The sequence below is a fragment of the Protopterus annectens genome, chromosome 2.part0, assembly GCF_019279795.1.
Source record: "Protopterus annectens isolate FY-2018-M chromosome 2.part0, PAN1.0, whole genome shotgun sequence".
In the NCBI taxonomy this organism is placed as follows: domain Eukaryota; kingdom Metazoa; phylum Chordata; order Ceratodontiformes; family Protopteridae; genus Protopterus; species Protopterus annectens.
Window position 1 is genome coordinate 783703716 of NC_056728.1, and position 14531 is coordinate 783718246.

Consider the following 14531-nt stretch of genomic DNA (forward strand, 5'->3'; position numbering starts at 1 on the left):
TAGGTTTTTAGTTTTGTAAAAAAAAAAACAGATGTTCTCTATGTGGTCACTGTAGGGAATTCAGATGGACATCTGATGCCCTGCCTGATTCTCAGACCGGAACACCCTTCCCACGTGGCAAGACTGGGGTCAACTTATCTCATATGTCGTTACGTGCTTGATGTGTGTCTGCTGCATTACTTTTTTAGTTTTTTCTTGCCTTGTTGATGAAACAGTCATCAGGCTTAGTCTTTGTCTTCAATGAAAGAACAATGCTGCTTACCCATTGGAGATTCTTTCTTCTCTTCTAACCTGTGTGCATATCTGCTGGTGTTCCTCCCGCAAGCACTCGCACACGTATGTGCTCTCTCAAGATATCTTGAGACGGTGATGTCACATTTGTGTGGACTACTTGCTTAGCTTACATGTAACTGTCTTAATTCTACAGATTTCTCACCATGCAAAAGAACTTTTCAAGTGCAAGTTGTTTGATTTTTTTTTTTAAGTAGTAAATTAGTGTCTTCTTACTGGCGTCTGTTTAGGAAACGCATTAGAACTTCTCATGGAAGATAGTACTGGGGAGTAACAGCTGTTTTAAGATTTGAGACAGCAGATGTCATACCTCACTTGTGCATAATTAACTGTTTTCCCAAACCACTCTTCAGTTGATACTGATGCATCAAAGCAGAGAGCAGAGTATAGAAGACTGGTATATTGAGGATAAATGCCAGTAATTTAACTACAAGGCATGAATTTGCAGTATCCCAGAAGATTATATTAATACAGAAAAAATTATTTTGGGGAAGGGGTAACACATTTCACGTTTCTTGAAGGCTTATTCAAACCAAATGATTTAAGCTGTGTATCAGAGATGAACCAATTGAGTATGTGATATTTTTGTTGTGGTCTGTAGCATCCGTTTGGCCCATTCATTTCTATAAATGGAGAGAAAGACTTTCTTCCCATTTATTACTTGGTTGTAGACAAGAGCTCTATGTTAAAGGAGAAGGTCACTCTGCAGATCTTGTGGATTTACCCTATTCCTTCTCTTGTGGCACCTTGCTAGATCTGCCATGATTTGTGCTTCCACTCATGTGTAGCCTTCTAATTAACTGTTGCACCATGGGCATGCTAGTCTCTTCATGCTGTGGATGACGCACCTGCATTTCTTTAGGTGTCTCCTGTGCACAAGCCAAGGTGCCTCCCATCCCCAGGATGGGTAAACCAACATTGGCGGCTCACTGCAATCCTTCCTACCTGGACAGAGGAGAATATTGTCAGAGTCGAGAGTCGCATGGATGTTAACTGTTCTTCTGCATACATATTGCTGTAAAATTAGGAGTTGAAGGGGAAAACTAGCGTATGACTATCTATCTGATTCTAGGTTTGTATGTCCCTCTATAACATGACTTAAATTAATCCAGTGTTAGCGGGTACTCATTTTGCAGACTTGATCAGATTGTTCTTTTTCCTCATATTTTCTGATCATATGGAACTGTTGAAAGCTGCAGCCATGTTTTTTTTTTCCACTCTAGGTATTGCCCTTCCTGTAAAAATGATACAAATGAAGTCATAAAGGCAGGAGAAAAGTTGAAACAGAGCAAGAAAAAGGCCAAGATGCCTTCTGCCAGCACTGAAAGCCAGAGAGACTGGGGCAAGGTGGGTTCGCTGTAAATTAACATGCATGTTTTGAATAAGAGGTATTACAAAATACCTGTGCAAATGTCTGTTCAAAATGATTGATGTGTTTCTTGATCAAATGTGTAAGTCAGTATGAATGTGAACTGAATTACTCATTTAATTGTCTTGTATTCATGTTTCTCTACAAGTTAGTATGATTATATCTCTTGTTTATGTACCTTTTGTCTGGTTTAAGGATCCTTGCGTCAGCTTACCTATAAAGTTAACAGATATGTAAATAAAAATGTTTTTCATTCATCTAAGGACAGAAACTATAAAACAACATTTTTGTTGTAAATTAATATTCTGTTCCGCACCTTGCTGATAGTTGTATTGTTCAGTCACAATTGCTTCTTCCTACAGAGCAGTTTGTATTTTCCATAATGTATTATTTTGACTTTCTTTTTTTCTTCCATTTTCTTTTCCTTATTGTATTTAGTACTGCATTGCCTTGAATCCTGTATTCCTTTGGATACTTGTGTATTTATCATTTAATATGTGTGTGTGTGTAAATACATATACATATATATATATATATATATATATATATATATATATATATATATATATGTGTGTGTGTGTGTGTGTGTGTGTGTGTATTTATTTATTTGTTTGACACTTGTTGACTGGGATAGTCTGACTGAGCTTACGCCCTTTTTCAGCAGAGGCCCAGGGAGAAAAGCTCCACAATACAAATTATATAAGTACATAATTCAGAGTACAAAATGTACAAGTAAATAAATTCAGAAGCATTTTACAGCAGATTACAAGAGTATGGTTAAGCATTAACAAGATTAAGATAAATCGCCGAAGTTAAAACTTGCGCCCTGTTTAGAGTAGAGTATTGTAAAACAGTTTTGGCTTTCCTGACAAAGGCATTGAGTCACACTGTGACAATCAAGGAATGTATTTGATTCCAAAGCACTGGAGCAGGGTAGACATAAGTCAGCATGTTAGAGCTTCTGATTGGTTCCCCTTCAGCAGTCAAGCACTTCTCATATGGTGACCTGAGGGACTTCACTAGCCCACAGGGTGCCGGAAGCTCTTTCAAATAAGCAGGACCTAGGTTATTCAGGACCAAATAAGGAAGATGAGTCATGAACACTTAATATAGCGGTTACTGGAAACCAGTGTAGGTTCTGCTGTTGAAAAGTGATGTGACATGAACAAGAGCTCCCACTCAACAACCTTGCATCAGAATTCTGCAGCAGCACCAAGTCTCCTTAGAAAACGTGCATTAAAAGGTGCCGCATTAATCCAGGAGAGAAGATAGTAGTGCATGAATTACTTGTCAGCAGGTCCAGTGATGGAATAATAATCACGATCTGAGCAATATTTTTGAGTTTGAAATATGACTAAACAGCTGATGTCTGGCCCTTAAATGCCAGTAGCCATGAATCTTGGAGTTGAGAAGCAAATTCCAGTATGCACCCCCCCCCCCCCAAAATAAGATATGGGGAGAAGAGGAATATGGCACAGATGTCCAATGGCATGTACTAGGAACATGTCAGTATTATCTTCAGTAAGCTTTTGTCAGCTGTGTGTCATCCATTGAAGAATTTACAGCAGGTGTTCATATGGTAAAGCTAGGTAATAATTCCTGAGTGAAAGGGGAATAAAGCTGGATTTCATTTTAGCATTAGATTAATTAGTAGGACTATTTTCCTGATATATGGTATTTATTCAATTTTAGGTCAGTACAAGACAATAGTATTTATACTATCATATAGACAGTATTGAACTTGTACAATTTTAGTTGTCTTGCATATATATATATATTTTTATAGTATGTGTACAAGTGTTTAATACATTGATTTTATGGTAGCACACATAACATTGTTTTTAGAGAATTTTTGCTATTTTTGCTATGTCTCTTTAATAGTTTTGGCGGTTTTTATTAATTAAATTCTTCACCAATAGGATGTACAGGTGATGTATTTAAGTTTTGGGATGACATATGTTATTTGTTCTGATGAAGACTGTATAACAGTCGAAAGCGCTTAACCAGAAGTTTTGTGATTTGTTCAATAAATTGTCTTGATCACCATCTCGTTGTACGAGCAGTTTTCCTTGGACTCACCATTTTCCAAGTTCTTGAGTCGTTTGGTTCTGTTACCTTGTGAGAAGAGGAATATGGCACAGATGTCCAATGGCATGTACTAGGAACATGTCAGTATTATCTTCAGTAAGCTTTTGTCAGCTGTGTGTCATCCATTGAAGAATTTACAGCAGGTGTTCATATGGTAAAGCTAGGTAATAATTCCTGAGTGAAAGGGGAATAAAGCTGGATTTCATCCTGGTGTGAATAGTGAGAAATACTTGTCTAGAGCAGCTCTTGAGGTACTCATCTGTTTTTATTAGTATGCCTAGCACACATTGCTCTTGTGTGCAAGTAGCACTCTGCATTTAACCATTTATTGTCATTATGTAGTAGTTGAGTAATGACTCCATTAACAGCTGCAGATGTCCACAGAGTTTACTAGGCAAGTTGGGAATAGAAGTAGGTGACAGGTATTTCTTCCATATATAGGGTTTGCTAATCCCTGTGCTAAACCTGCTACACTCTAGTAGCATTTTTCCTTATACAGGGTTTTACCAGTCCCAGTGGTAAACCTGCTACATTCTCTAGTAGCAAGTTTAGGGCTCAGCTTTGTTGACTTGGCTGTGACTCCATAGTCAGCTTAGAGATGGAACTGCTTGTCAGTACCATAGCTAATGGGGAGCAAGGGGTGTAGCTGCCTCCATTGCAAGCTTGTAAGGGCATGGTTAGCACCTCAGAAGAATTACTGATCGGACGCTGGGCTTTCCTAGCATTTAGTTAAGCAGATGATATTTTGGCTGTTTAGATGAACGTATTTAAATGTTAGGAACTGCATAAGGTGGCAGCAGAAGCTTCTTACTGCATTTCTGCAGTCACGCTGGTTTTGTTTATGTTCTTCTGTGTTTCACTGTTGCAGTCATTACACTTGGGTTATCCTTCTGGCAGGCTACCCTCAGTCAGCCTGAATTCCAAAGTCTGGGTCCGGCGAAGGGTTGCTGTCGCCTCTTCCCTGACGTCAGTGTTCCAGGGGTATAAAAGATGCAGCCAACGCCATTTTCTTCAGTCTTTTTTGCTGCGCGGTGCCCGAAGCAGAAGCGGTTCGCAAGTGCTGGTCAACCAACTCCTGAGATTTTCGTGTTAGAATTTCAGATCCGAAGTCTTCATTAAAAGCTAAGTACCTCGTTGGGGAAAACTTTTTTCTTGCTCCAGACCGATGTCAGAAAAAGTTAATAATTGCATTTCTTGTGGGAAGCAAATACCTCATAAGGACTTTCACTCTTATTGTATACCTTGCCTAGGCCCTGACCACGACGTTGCTAGCTGTCGGATTTGTGCTAGATTTAACCAATGCACTATTAAGTGTCGGTATGATTTTGCTTTTCACTATTTTGGCAGAAGATTTAATTACAGTATGCCGTCAGATAGCCATCCAACTACTGGAATTCACAAGAAACGCAAAGAAAAGGACAGGCATCCAAGGTCCAAAACTGACGAGGCTTCCTCTAAGCCAGTCACTGGTTTTCAGTGAGGCACTTTTGCAGCCCCTGATGCCTGCTACTTTGTACTCACAGGCCGCTACAGACTCCCACGTGGAGTCGACTAGGCCGCTGAAAGCTCAGGGTATTGGACCTTTGGAAACAATTCCCTCGGATGGGTCCAGAGCCGCTGAGCAGGCATCGGCTTCTAAGGGTGTTTTCAGACCTACTCAGTTATTCATTAAAGTGACTCCAGCTACAAAGGCAAAGATCAAAGCACCTTTAAAGACAAAGAAGCAATACAACAGCCTCATGGTCAGCCCTCCATGCCCAAAAAACAGATGCTCAAAATGGCCAAAAACTTAATTACTTTGATCAGTGGTTCCCATCCCCCTCCTGATAAGAGGCCTAGGTAAGAGACAGAATATGAATCTTCTGATCAGGTTTCCATTTCCTCTGATGCCTCTTCTGATCAGGAATACTCTCTTCCTCCCTGTTAGGATTCTGATGCTGAAGAATCTATCCATTCGGCCTCTCCTCCTGTGAGGATTACTCTTTTGGGGAAACCTTACATACCATGAGGGAATGTTTCCACTGGGAGAGCCAGGATTATTCAGAATTTAAGAAAAGGCTCAGAGATTTCCTTTTACTCCCACAACACAGGCCCCTAGCTATTCCACCTGTGTTAGATAGTTGTAGATGATGTATTTTCAGAGTCCAGTCTGACCCCTGACTCCTTACCTCTAGCTCCTGTCAAGCCAGACAGGTACTACAGGGTCCCTGACTCATAAATTCCTTTTCAAAAACCCTGCTGCTGACCCTGAAACTATCTCTCAGGGCCCCAAAGGGGTCAAGGCTTCCACTGCAAAAAACGCTACCCCCTCTGACAGGGATTCTAGGGCTCTGGACAGATGGGGAAAAAAGATTTACACTTCTGCTACCTTAGCTATAAGGGCTTTAAATTGCCAGTTTCATATGCTCAAATATCAGCAATATGTTATGTCACTGCTTAAACAGAAAATGTTGATAAGTTCTGAATGTCCAGAAAACAAAGAAATGCAGGATTTTATTGCATGCAGCTGAGCAAGTTGGAAAGCATATTTTGCAATGTGGTTTTGATTATTTGGAGGTCTCCTGCAGGGCCGCTGTCACGGGTTCTGTCATTAAGAGGCATGCTTGGTTAAAGGAACAAACTCTGCCATATCATTTTAAAGCAATATTATTAGATGCTCCATTACAGCATGATACTTTGTTTGGTGTTATAGCAGAAGAGGTGTTAAAGAAAGGAGGACAAAGCTAAATCTATGCAAACAGTCAAGGATTTCTTACAGGTACAGCCTCCAAGATATAGCAGACACTGGCCTAGAAAGAATTGGTCCTTTCCAGTGTCAGACAGACCACAAAGGGGCCGATACAGACGCCCAAGAGGCAGATCCCAGCCCCAAGGTTCATACAGGTCTAAACAACGGGGTGCTTCTACTTCCAAAAGTGGAGAAAACAAGTCACAGCCTTACAGGAAACATTCCCATGACTTCCCCCTGCCTGTGCCAAGCACTTATCTTCTGGCAGCACCTTTAGGGGGAAAACTAGCACTTTTTTCTCAAAATTGGCACATAACCCAGGACAAATGGGTCTTGAACATAGTGTCACAGGGCTACAAGTTTCACTTTCATACCCTGCCAAGGACAAACGGTTGGCCAGACCTACCAAAACACCAATGGGCAGAGGCACAAAAACAAGTCTCATCCCTCATGGACATGAGGGCTATTCAACAAGTACCAGAGCAAAAGCAGGGACAAGGATTTTATTCAAGACTGTTCTTGGTACCCAGAATGGACAAAGCCTGGAGACCAATACTGGACCTATCTATTCTAAACATATCTGGATATACCAAAATTCAAAATGTTGATTTTACAGTAGCTTCTGCCCATGCTGGGCAATAAGGCTTGGCTTGTGACTTTAGACCTAAAAGAGGCATACCTGCATGTCCCAGTCAGACAAACAGAAGATACCTCAGCTTCAAAGCTGGCTCAGTGCACTACCAATTCTCTGCACTGCCCTTTGGCTTATCTACTGCGCCCAGGGTCTTCACAAAGTGCCTGGCACCAGTAATTGCATTCTGCAGACAAAGAGGAATACAAATATATCCTTACTTGGACAACTGCCTCATACAAGCAGAGAACAAGGGCATTCTACTACAGCATCTGGCGTTTGTAAAGATATTACTACCTTGCCTAGGGTACACAGTCAACGAACAGAAATCAAAACTAGTACCCTCTCGAGATAATATTCCTGGGTGCAAGCTTAAATACAACTGCCCAGATGGCTTATCTCACGCCAGACAAACAAAGGCAACTGACCACCTTTTTCAAACTGTTGGCAACAAAGGCTCAGTTATCTGCAAGAAAAATACTGCAGGCTTTGGGCTTCATGGCATCCTGCATTCTACTAATTCCATATGCAAGACTGCATATGAGTTAACTTCAGTGGTACCTAAAAAGTGTTTGGACTTAGTATTGCCACAGCCTGGAAACAATGATTACTCTCATTCCCTGTCTGCAACAGGAGTTTCGATGGTGGGCGAAGGCCTGTCACCAGAACAAGGGACAGCCATTCACCTTACCCCCAGCCAGGCAGACATTGACAACGGATGCATCAGATTATGCCTGGGGGACCCACATGGCAGGAAGATGTATTCAAGGCACATGGTCCGCCAACCAAATGCATGTACATATCAATCAAAAAGAGATGCTAGCTGTTCAGAATGCCCTGACAGCCTTCAAGGACCTACTTCATCTGGGACAACTACTGATAAAAACAGACAATACCACGATTATGTGGTATATATACAAGCAGGGAGGCACTCATTCTTACCTCCTCTGCAGACTAGCCATGATTTTGTGGGACACAGCATTGACTTACCAAGTACATCTGCAGGCACAATTCCTGCCAGGAAAGATAAATACTCTGGCAGACTAACTTAGCAGAAACCTCATGGATCCCCATGAGTGGAAATTGGATCCACAAGTCTTCACCATGATAACAAGGAAATGGGGACGCCCGGACATAGACCTATTTGCCTCTCCTCACAACTGCCAACTAAAGAGATTCTGCACAAGGACTTATCACAGACAAACATGGAAAGTGGATGCCCTATCTTTCAGCTGGAAAAACTTAACAGTATATGCCTTTCCTTCACTACCTCTCCTCCCCATGGTACTCCTAAAGGTCAGACAAGAGAAGCCAAAAATAATACTGATTGCCCCAGACTGGCCCCGCCAGTACTGGTATCCAATCCTAAGGAACTTGTCTCAATGCCCAACCTGGACCTTACCTCAAATACCTCATCTGCTGTCCCAACAAAACAATCAGATCCTGCACAGCCAACTCAAGACCTTAAATCTGGCAGCATGGCGGTTAATGTAGTCATACAAAATGCAGCTCTCATTAAAGCGGTGATGGATGTCATTTTGGAGGCCAGGAGGCCTAGTACTAGAAAATCTTATGCTGGAAAATGGAAGAGATTCTGTGCCTGGAACCAGGCACAAGGAATTGACACAGCAGTACCAAATATTCCTCAGATTTTGCAATACTTAACTGAGATGTTGGACAAAGGCCTATCCTATTCATCAATTAAAATTCATGCCTCTGCCATTTTGGCTCATTACAATACAGAGCCACCAATCTTTTCTCATCCTTTAAGGCAGTACCTCAGAGGATCCAAAAACCTAAGGCCTCCAAGGAGAACACCAATACCTGCATGGGACCTCAATTATGTTTTGGAAAAACTCACCCTGCCCCCTTTTGAGCCAGCCACTACAGCTGATATAAAGTTTTTATCATGGAAAACAGCTCTGCTCCTAGCAATAACCTCTGCAAGACAAGTCTCAGAGCTACAGGTGCTCATGGCTGTGGAACCTTTTATCATTTTTTATCCGGACAGGATTTCTCTGAGGACAAACCCGACATTTATGCCTAAGGTAGTGTCCAGTGTGGCCCTTAACCAAACTGTTCATGTGCCTACCTTTTATCCAAACCCACAGAATAAGGGGGAGAGAATTCTGCATTCTTTGGACATACACAGACAGCTACGCTTCTACTTGAACAGAACCAAAGCTTTCAGAAAGACTGAGCAACTACTAGTGGCATATGCTGCAGGATCACAAGGAAAGGTTATCTCAAAGCAGACTGTTTAAAATGGATAGGCCACTGCATTCGTTTCTGCTATTCACAACATGGCAAGCCAGTGCCTAAGGGCATTAGGCCACATTCAACCAGAGCAGCAGCCTTCCTCAGGGGAGTACCAACCAAAGACATTTTAGAGGCTGCTACCCTGGGGTTCAGTGCACACCACAAAGCACTATCATTTACCACTCTACTCTAAATCCAGGGCAGGCTTTGCCACTGCCGTTCTGCAGGGCCTCATAGCCGCTCGTAATGCTGTTTAGCTCCAGCCTCCCAACCATAGCTTTGGGATTCAACCCAAGTGTAATGACTGCAACAGTGAAACACGAAGAACATAGTACAGTTGTGTACACTTACCATAAATGTAGATGTTCGAGTGTATTTACTGTTGTAGTCCAGGTTACCCACCCACCATCCCCCATCTCTTTGCTGGAACTTATCTACACTTCTCTAATCTATACAACCTCTGTGGTGTATTTGCTTGTAGATGAAGGTATTATATATTTTGGTGCATGCATGTTTTATTGGCATATTTTTAGCCTACCCTTTTGGGGGTACCTGATATCTGGGGCAAGAAAAACTGAAGAAAATGGTGTCTGCTTCATCTTTTATACGCTTGGCGCACTGACGTCAGGGAAGAGGCGACAGCAACCGACGCTGGACCTAGACTGATTTTAGTGATCATTGTAACCAGTAGTAAGGCTTAGCACAGATGGACCACTGTGGTGAATATTGTGACTTTTGTTATGACTTTATACCATTTTAGAACCTAAGTTATTTCTGGTTGCCCTACTGAAATTCACACGCTACACACACACACACCTGCAAAATATCTGTGATTACTCTTGCTTAAAAAAAATAAATAGTTCACCTAGTGTAGTTTACCACACCACACGTTTGTTTTCTGGTTCCTAGACACCTTGAAAATCCACAGAGACATAACATTCCCACAAACAAACCCACTTATGTGATATAGAATGGTACAGACTGTAAGCGTCATTTGCAATTAAAGCAAGTTCCCACTCCATGCACATCAGTTAAAAAAAATCCCATCTATCTCTTATAGTTCACCCCCCCATCAGATACCAGTAATGATGTTTATTATTTATGGGATGCTGTCATCATACCATTTACATTAAAAATTCCCTTTTGGTCCTCTGCAATTTCTCATCCCCACTGGGTATCCTTAATAATGTTCTCTGTTTATAGCCTCCCCATCTGACCACAACAACATGCTACCACCACCCAAGAGATGCCCATTTTCCAGTGGTGGTGAGATTTCCATGTCTTCCTGTATCAAGTATGTTCTGGGTAGCCAGTGTTGCAAAGTGCATAAAAACTACAGCCCTAGATCTGACTGCATTCTAGTGCCAATAGTTATTGCATCCTCTGTACTGTCCCACTGCAGGTTAACCCGAAATGTCATCCTCATATAAACCACATGCAAATTTGTAGACTGTTCAGCTTCCCTACACTGAAAAATTAGCCTTTGGCAGCTGGCTGCTTACTGTTGAGGTTGCATTTTGTGTCTTTTGGCCTTTGAATATACAAATATAACACAATCCTTTTGTAGATAACTGTAAAAGATGTGAAGATATACATCAAAAGGGAATGCATTAGTTTGATCATGGCAGTCACAAGGATTTTTCAACATCTTTGCTAAATCATAGTTGAAACATTGCAGGTGCACATACATTAGTAGAAAAAAAAAAGTAACATTTGTCATTGTTTTCATGCAACATACTCCTGTTTTTCTTTTGTAGAATTCTCATTCATTCCAAAATGATATATATTCAATTCCTGCCCCTTTAAATCTGATTCATCCTGAACATTATTCTGCATGCGTTGTTCCTAAAAATTGTTTATTTCCATGTAATTTGCTCCTTCCCCTTTTTTTAAAGATCGATCTCCCATTCTTTTATCTCCTTTACAATGTTCAGTACTTCAGTTACAGTTGGTTTAAGCTTTCTAGTAATTGATTATTTTGCAGCTAATATGCTTTAAACTTAATAAGGCCTTATTTATATCTAGGCAGTTCAGCAACTGTGGCTCAGATCAAAGAAATCATTTCCTTAGTTTAAAAAAATGTTGCTCCCCCCAATATTTCTGACAAAGTGCTCTGTAATGAGTTTTAAAAATCCTGACAACTTGTGATACTCCCCAAAAAACATACTCCCAATTGCCCGTTTCTTTCCTGTTACACCTTCAGCATTTGTCATTTGCCTGAGGAAAAATTCTCTGTATGCTTGGGAGTACTTATTACCTCTTTTTTTTTTTTTTTTCTTATGTGGGAGTCATACAGATGTCCTCCCATCATACCTCTTAGCCTGCAGATATTGAAAACAGGAACAAAGGCGGGAGCATGCAGCTAAAATTCTGGATATTCATTAGCAAAAAATATAAATACAAAAAGCATACAACTCTGCCACTTTCAGCAGGAATGTGGGATGCTACTTAGGAACACTTGTTTGAAAAGCAGAGAGTGACAATTTGATGGAAAAATAATAAGCACATTATCTGGAAACTTTAGTGAACTCTATTGCAAAATTCTACCACACAACGTAATTTATTTTTGCTTAAGAGAGGGGGAGATGCAATGCGTGTGTCTGCTTTAAGCTGCTGTTTCCTCTAGTTATATTGGTCATGTAGTGTGGTTTCGTCTGTACTAGACAGCTCATAAATCATATTTGATGAGGGCAAGCCTGAAAATAGGGTCATGCCTCCATAAACAGGGATATCGTATTGGAGTAAATCAGGCCTGAAAATTGGAACATTTCTCCAAAATAGGGACAGTTTAGATGTTTTGTCTCCCATTACTTTGTACGTTGTCTTTGTCTCTTCCCATTGTTTTTTAACCTCCTTTTTATCTATTCTTACAGTTCTCTTGCAGTATTTCTTATGCCCTACTATTTAACCCTTTAGCAACATCTTCAGTTCTAGAGTCAACTAAAAACTCTTATCAGAGCTGGTCTTTCACATAGTTCTCCTGTATCCCTTTTTTCTTTGCATAAGCTGTCATATTAATCTGTTTTAAGGAAAGACGTCTCTAACCTGTACTCCAAACGTCTGCTTGGCTTCATCCTGCTCTGTTACCTTTAGCTTTGTAGTTATTTGTTCTCAGTACTTCCTTTTCTCCTGTAAATTCCTGCCCCTTTTTACAATTTTCCATACAGTTTCACTCTTCTAGTAATACAAGATTCATTGCTATGATGGAGAGTTAGAAATGTGTGGCTGTAAGGTGGTCAACTTTTTAGGAAGCTGAGTAATGATAGCTACATCTTGTTCTAACAGTTTTCTTTAAGGCATAGTTGCCTTAGACATCATCATCCTCATCGACCCCCATTTCCCTATTTTCGATATTGGGTCGGGGTGTCACATTAACTGTTGCTATCTCTCTCTTGATTCAGTACCACTCCGCTACCTTCTTTGACAGTTATGCTTGATTATTACAGGTCTTCTGTTGCAAAATCCATCTGTCTCTTTGCTGGACAAAATCATCTTAATCAGCTTTTTTGCATTCTTATACATGTTTCTAAACCACCTCTTTGACCTTTTTTGCAATTGGAGCTATTTAGGCTTCTACTTTGATGTCCTCCTTTCTTAATATGTCCTATTGTGCGAATCCTAACACCCTTCTCAACAATTTCATCTCTTTCACCTTTAGCTTCCTCAACTGGTCATGCCTCTGTACCATACACTGTTACTGTTTGCACCACTGTTTCATATACTTAACTTTTGAGCTTCTTTGGCATTCTTCTGTCATATACTACCCCAGACATTCTGTCAGTTAGCTGCAGCACCCTCTGATTCTAGCTTTGATCTCCTGTTTCAGACTTTCTTTCTCCTCAACCACCCTTTGTAGATACTTGAAGCTGTTAACCTGTTTCTCTGTTTTCTCTTCTATCTCATTTGTCCACTTTGATTTTTCCCCATTTCCTGCTATTGTAACTGTCATATCTGTATTAATTTTCATCTCGTGTGCCTTCAGTTTTTGCATTCCATTCCCATAACATTTGCTGAAGCTCTTCAGGTTCTGCCTGTAATGCTACGTTTTCTGCATCCAGTAACTTTGTTGATGTATCCCCTCCAACCTGTTTACTAATGTAGTCTATCGTCAGTTTGAACAGCAGTGTGCTCTGAGCTGAACCCTGATACACACCCACTCCAGCTGAAATCTCCTCTGAGTCCGAACACTGTTCATACTTGTCATTGAGTCCTTGTCTATAGCTTGCACTCATTTTATCAATGTTTCTTGGGCTTTGAACCATCACTGGACTGCCTAAAATCATCTTTCTTGGACTCTGTCATATGCTTTTTCAAATTTTAGGAATACCCAGTTGGGCTCTTTCCTTAATCTCTAAGTTGCCCGCTATCTCTCTTCACTGCAGTATCAGGCTGGTTGTGCTGCATCCTGATCTGAGTCTGAACTGCTAATCGTTCCCCTTTACTTTCTACTGCACTGCATATTCATGCATCAGTTACCCACTCCAGAACTTTCTTGCAGTGTATTAGGAGTTTGATACCTCTGCACAGAGTTGGGAATGCCACCTTGTTCTTGTACACTGGCACTAGTATGCTTATTCTGCAGTCACTGGAATACACTAGTTTTTTTATAATGCTATGAGTATGCTCTGGAGCAATTTCTGGTATAATTCACCCAACATCTGTCTTGATCATTATCTACTGTGGCCTCCTTTGAGCCTGTTGCTTTCAGTGACTTAATTTTCCATACTGCTGTTCTTTGTGTAGGGTGCAGTCATAGTCTTCTGTTGTAAGCTGTGTCTGATGCAGTACAGCTTCTGTAGGGTTTTCTTTATTCAGACGCAAAATACTTCATCTGTCTTTAATGTCTTATGGACTAGTGAGCAGGCTGTTGCTAGCATCCCTTATGAAGGACATTTGATGAGCATTTTCTTTATCTTTCTGTCTTCTCTTTTTAACCCAAAAAGTGTTTTTGTGCCATATCCTGAGTTGCTTTCCAGAAGCTGATAGACTGTCTCTGATGCCTTTTCCTTTGCTCTTAGAACTGCCCTCTTAAGGTAGCCAACCAGTATTCCTTCTTATTCTGGGCAATCTTTTCTTTCTCTCTCACTTTTTCCTGTACTTCTCCTTTCTGTTGAACTTCCTGGACTTCTGTATTCCGCCACCAGATTTCCTTATGTACCTTATTT

The 14531-nt window shown here is 40.8% G+C and overlaps 1 protein-coding gene across 1 annotated transcript in view; it reads left to right on the forward strand.

The window, feature by feature from the left end:
- The window catches only part of UHRF2 (ubiquitin like with PHD and ring finger domains 2), a gene marked incomplete in the record, with an annotated part of 1200358 nt that overhangs the window by 684676 nt on the left and 501151 nt on the right, over window positions 1-14531 (forward strand). The window contains 1 exon segment of the mRNA XM_044061084.1: window positions 1515-1638. Within this exon segment, the coding sequence (XP_043917019.1) occupies window positions 1515-1638 (124 nt within the window).